The 5,775-nt window shown below is 44.0% G+C and overlaps 1 protein-coding gene across 1 annotated transcript; it reads left to right on the top strand.

Annotated features, from left to right (window-relative positions):
* The first annotated feature begins 400 nt into the window (after positions 1–400).
* Positions 401–5,203, top strand: nt5c1bb (5'-nucleotidase, cytosolic IB b). The gene is made up of 6 exons (XM_080536479.1): positions 401–561; positions 689–856; positions 1,225–1,354; positions 2,902–3,024; positions 3,141–3,325; positions 3,824–5,203. Exons 1-6 carry the CDS (start codon positions 439–441, stop codon positions 4,187–4,189), a joined length of 1,095 nt encoding a protein of 364 aa, XP_080392605.1. The 5' UTR covers positions 401–438; the 3' UTR covers positions 4,190–5,203.
* Positions 5,204–5,775: the final 572 nt, after the last annotated feature.

The raw sequence follows: 5,775 nt of genomic DNA, 5'->3' as shown, positions 1-5,775 counted from the left end.
TCCAAAGATAGCCCTAGCTGAAGCAAAATTATGACACTTAACTTTCATAGTTGTGGGTTTTTAACCAACTAATTATCCATTTTGATGAGCGAAAATTGTCAAAACATAGTAAGCCGGTGTAATTACTGTGTAATTATCTGAATCTAGCCTAGCTACTGGGGATGTGTCTATAGGGCCTGTAAGCTAACCCTAACCCTAACCCCGTAGGCCTACTACACTGAAGAATGAACGTGTGTGATGATCACATCGGGATGGATAATAACATGATGATAAGAAGGAACCTGAACCTGACCTGTCCTTTAAGACGGCAGCGTCACGGGTAAAGACACGCCCATCCTAACCATCTCAACACTTCCGCAGCCTGGCGGTTTCCTGGTGGTTTTGATCTCAGAACGGCGGAACTTTCTTTTGACTGAACCTTTGCATTCTAGGTCAAATATGAGTGAAATAAAGCCAAGAGATCCACCAGCCGCTAATGCAGCTGAAGACCCTGGAGAGGAGAAGGAGTGGGCGGCAGCTAAAGCCTTTTTTGACAACTTAAAAACAAAGACACCCAGACCTGTAAGTGATCTATGCAGCGTATATCTTATTATTTTCCATGTTAGGCTACTATACAGATCGTGTTTTCCACATACAAAATGTCTGCTCCGTTCCTGGTAAAACTGTCGGTATGTTGTCTTCCAAACAGCCCAAACCGAAATATGCAGTTACCATCGCCGTCTCCTCCAGGACCTTGTTCAACATGGTGGAGGAGAGGAAGATCTACGAGGATGAAGGTCTGGAGAAGTACGTCCTCTACCAGGAGGAACACGAGGACGAGCCGCTGAAGCCAGGAGCTTCGTTTCCATTTGTAAAGGTGTGTATACCTACCTACCTACCTACCCTGTATGCTGCCTACCTGCCCTGCATGTTTCTGCCTGCGACTGCAGTGAGGTTATTATTATTATTATTATTATCTTTATTATTATGTTTAGATTTTTTTACTTCACAACATCACAAATCCCTTGTTGTTTTTTCGGCTAACCAGCTAATTTCCCAAGGAATTCCAGTTCCTTATTTGGATTAACTACAGATAGATTACCCTAACTCTAGAGAAGAGAGAAGTAAAGTAGAGAGAAGTAGCATTATGTTGAAACTTGGCATTGAATAGTGTGATGCAATGACCCAGTTGCTCTACACCCAAGCCAGGTGTGTCCTTGTGTTTTAATCCTTGTGTCCTCACAGGCTCTGATGACGGTGAACTCTCGGTTGAGGGACCTCTACCCAGACAGCGAGGAGCTGTTTGACATCGTCCTGATGACTAACAACCACGCCCAGGTTGGGGTTCGCCTCATCAACAGCATCAATCACTATGGTCGGTAGAACACGTCTGTCTCTCAGCCAAAACCACTGAAGGGGATTAAGTGAAAACTGAAACCATCCTATACGGATCCCCATCTAAACTCAGAAAGGCTGTAAATTTCAAAATAAAAGTGGGTAACATTAATATCACAAGAAAAGAGAATATTACATACCTGGGCTCCATCTTAGAGGCAAATCTTTCCGGAGATAAAATGGCAGCAAAAGTAATCAAAAAAGTGAACCATAGAACTAGATTATTGTACAGGATATCCTCACTTGTCAGTAAAAACACACTGAGGACCCTATCAGGAGCTCTCATTCAATGTCACTTCGACTATGCCATAACATCATGGTACTATAGAACCACAAAGGCCCAAAAAACAAGACTCCAGACAGCCCAAAATAAACTGGTTAGGCTTCTGCTAGGCCTCAACCCTAGGACACATCTAACCGCTGCTCATTTTTTGAGCCTTGATTGGCTACGAGTAGTTGACAGAGTGCAGCAGCTTGCACTGGGCCTGGTCTTCAAGATACGCTACACCACAAAGACACCCAAGTACCTGTCAACATACTTCCAAAAAGTGAACAACGTCCACACATACAATACCAGAGGAAGCTCCACGAACCACGTTCAACCGCGTTGCACCACAAACAAGGGGTTAAACTCGTTTGCAAACTATGCAGTAAAAATGTGGAACGCCCTTCCTATAATCTTAAAGGAGTGCAAAACACTGCCCACCTTCAAAACCACTCTCAAAAAACATTTACAGGAGGCTGCAATCCGTAACTGGACCCTCTAAATCAAAAATCTGATTAAAAGACCCGAACTACCCACTGTACATACTTTGTGTTTTGTCCCCCGCCCCCACCTGTGGTGTATGTCCCCACCTGTCCTACCCGCTGTACATACCTTATGCTTTGTTGTATTGTTCTTCCCATGATGGATGTATGTTTATCTTGTAGATAGTACCGGTACTAGTTATTTGTCTGTATTATCTTGTAGATAGTACTAGTTTTTTTTGTCTGTCTTACATGTAACGATGAATTGAGAATCAAGGACCCCAATTGAAATAAGCCAGTGGCTTTCTTGGGTTTTTATCCTGTTAGTTGACCTTGTATGTAATATGTACTTTCATGTACCTACTTCTGCAAATCTTCTAATAAAGTTTTCAATCAAAATCAATCAATCAATCAATCAAAGTCTGCTGCTTTTGCAAGTTGCAGGATGATTTTTTTGCAAATGAATGAATGGATGGACTTCCGGCTTTCTGGCTTGTTATTTATATGTATTCTACCCTCAAAAGAAACTGTAATTCTTGATACTACCCGCCTGGTTGTTACACAGTTGTACTGCAGGTTCTAATTTTCTCAGTCATCAGGTTCGAAATATTTCTTCAGATTCAGTTTAATAGTCATTGGCAGAGTGCAAGTACAAAGACAACGAAACGCTGTCTAGCCAGATGCAACAGTGCAAAAGCCATGTAGGCCTACAGTGTGATATGTACAGACAAGGACGAGATATGTACAGTAAAATAGTGAATACTTCTTGTTGCTTGACAGGTCTGACGATAGAGAGGTTCTGCATGACCGGAGGACAAAGTCCCATCGGCTACCTGAAGGCCTACATGACCAACCTGTACCTCTCCAAAGACTCTGAGAAGGTCTCCGAAGCCATTGAAGAGGGTAGGTGATACATCAGTCCCTGCTTGGATCTACTGGATATCTAAACAACAGACAATGATTTACAGTAGAAACAGTTGTTGTCGTTGAACCCGAGATAATGTCATCCTCTCCTGCAGGCATCGCTGCTGCCACCATGTTTACTCCAAACGTGGAGAACCAGTTATGTGACACGCAGCTGAGAGTGGCCTTCGACGGCGACGCTGTTCTCTTCTCGGACGAGTCAGAGATCATCGTGAAACAACACGGCCTGGACACTTTCTTTGAGCATGAGAAGGAGTTTGAGAACAAGCCTCTTGCACAGGTGATTATGAATGCATAGAAGTGTAGCAACAAAGTCGTCCATTACAATGTCGTATTAGCTTTTCATGTTAGTTTCACATTGATATTTGTGACAGCAGCTGGTGAAAGGGGCATCAAGTCGGCAACCGATCAAAATGTTCAGACTTTTATTCTGAAAAATGTAAATCAATTTCAACGTTGTTGAAAATCAATGACACACTCGCTAGTCAAGCCAAAATATAGCAATGCAATGGATTCTGTGAGTAATCCCGACTACTATACACTAACTAGGTCTCACCGAATCCATTGCATTGGAGTGTTTTGGCTTGTGTGTGTCATTGATTTTCAACAACGTTGACATTTATTTACGTTTTACAGGATAAAAGTCTGAACATTTGGTCGGTTACCGACTTGTTCCCGCTTTCACCAGCTGCTGTCACATTTATTTGACTGGGTCATGGACAACAGTCATCCTCTTCCTCACCGGTCCTCTTACCTCCTCTTCCTCTTCCTCTCTCAGGGTCCATTGAAGTGTTTCCTCGAGGCCCTCGGGAAGCTCCAGAGGAAGTTCTACGCCAAAGATGAGCGCATGAACTGCCCCATCCGCACCTACCTGGTGACGGCCCGCAGCGCGGCCAGCTCGGGGGCCCGCGTGCTGAAGACCCTGAGGAGCTGGGGGCTGGAGGTGGACGAGGCCCTGTTCCTAGCGGGGGCGCCTAAAGGACCCCTCCTGCAGAAGATCCGTCCGCACATCTTCTTTGATGACCAGATGTTCCACGTCGAGGGCGCCAAGGAACTGGGAACCATCGCCGCACACGTACCCTACGGGATCGGACAGAAGTACAACAAGGGGAAGCTTATTGAGCAGCCCGCCAAAGCCAAGTGAAGCGTCCCAGGTGTGAAGGAGTCGTACACAAAACGCTAAGTCACAACCCTGTCATCCGCTGTCGTTGATCTTTTCTAGTGTACTAGGATTTTGTCATATTTTTCTCTTATCTTGTCTATTACAAGTGCCTTTGTCAGAATATACTGTAGAGTAATACAGTAACCTTCTATCCTGTGACAGTTTAGATTAAATGCACATTTTTGCTAAAATGTGTATAGTTTTACATGTTTTACCAATGACATCTCAGACCAGATAAACTTCTGCGAGAGTCTTTTAACATAGAATAGAGTAGAGTATGTCGTATTTTATAAAAAATATATTTAATTTCCATCTTTTACACAGAAATGTATATTTAGGAGTGTCTTTTTTTTATCATTTGAGAAGAAGATTTGGGGTAGCTTGACGCAGAGACAAATGTATTCTATGCTCCTTAATAACTTGTACTATATATAGTCCTCCTGCTTTTGCCCATGCATGTAATTGTTTTGTATATTGTGGTTTATCATAGCTTGAAATTGCACGTTTACATAGTGGAAGAGCAGAACATTTTCTCTCTGACAGTACAGGAACAAAAGGGATCTTTCACAAGGCAAAATACAGCACTATCTTGTACAAAGTACAACAACATTTATTTTTTGCTCTAGGCACAGGGTCAGCGATAGTCAGCGCCCCTGGAGCAATTAGGGGTTACGTGCCTTGCTCTTACAACGGCACCTTAGATATGACACCAGCAACCCTCCAGTCACCAGCTCACATCCAGCTCCCTCCTGAGGCAGGGATCGAACCAGCGACCTTCCATTTGCTAGCCGGCCTCTCTAACCTCTAGGCTACCTGCCTCTCTAACCTCTAGGCTACCTGCCTCTCTACCCTCTAGACTACCTGCATCTCTAACCTCTAGGCTACCTGCCTCTCTAACCTCTAGGCTACCTGCCTCTCTAACCTCTAGACTACCTGCCTCTCTAACTTCTAGGCTACCTGCCTCTCTAACCTCTAGGCTACCTGCCTCTCTAACCTCTAGATTACCTGCCTCTCTAACCTCTAGACTACCTGCCTCTCTAACTTCTAGGCTACCTGCCTCTCTAACCTCTAGGCTACCTGCCTCTCTAACCTCTAGGCTACCTGCCTCTCTAACCTCTAGGCTACCTGCCTCTCTAACCTTTATGCTACCTGCCTCTCTAACCTCTAGGCTACATGCCTCTCTAACCTCTAGGCTACCTGCCTCTCTAACCTCTAGGCTACCTGCCTCTCTAACCTCTAGGCTACCTGCCTCTCTAACCTCTAGGCTACCTGCCTCTCTAACCTCTAGGCTACCTGCCTCTCTAACCTCTCCTGCTGCCCCCCCAATAATGGTCTTTAGCAGCACTGCTTGTGTTACTAGTATCACAGGGTCTCATTGGCTATAGAGAAAATAATATGCTAATGAATCATTCCATTCTTTATTTTTTATATTCTGTTTATAAACAGGACGTTGTATTTGTTGCCTTACATTAGCTTTAAATGTTAGTTGCATTCTATCCGATAATCGTATGATCCTATGGTTGTCGAACAATTACAAGCAAACATGTCTGGTCAAATTGCTTAGGATC

This window comes from Nansenia antarctica, assembly GCF_963989245.1.
Source record: "Nansenia antarctica genome assembly, chromosome: 1".
Taxonomy (NCBI): domain Eukaryota; kingdom Metazoa; phylum Chordata; class Actinopteri; order Argentiniformes; family Microstomatidae; genus Nansenia; species Nansenia antarctica.
Note: the sequence above shows the minus strand (reverse complement) of the source record. Positions and strands in the feature narration are given on the sequence as shown.

Bases quoted from the DNA above. Each gene is read 5' to 3' on its own strand.
- nt5c1bb (XM_080536479.1), top strand. From the start codon at position 439: ATGAGTGAAATAAAGCCAAGAGATCCACCAGCCGCTAATGCAGCTGAA. The intron at 562-688 runs GTAAGTGATCTA...TCTTCCAAACAG, and splicing joins AAACAAAGACACCCAGACCT to CCCAAACCGAAATATGCAGT. The intron at 3,025-3,140 runs GTAGGTGATACA...CCTCTCCTGCAG, and splicing joins CTCCGAAGCCATTGAAGAGG to GCATCGCTGCTGCCACCATG.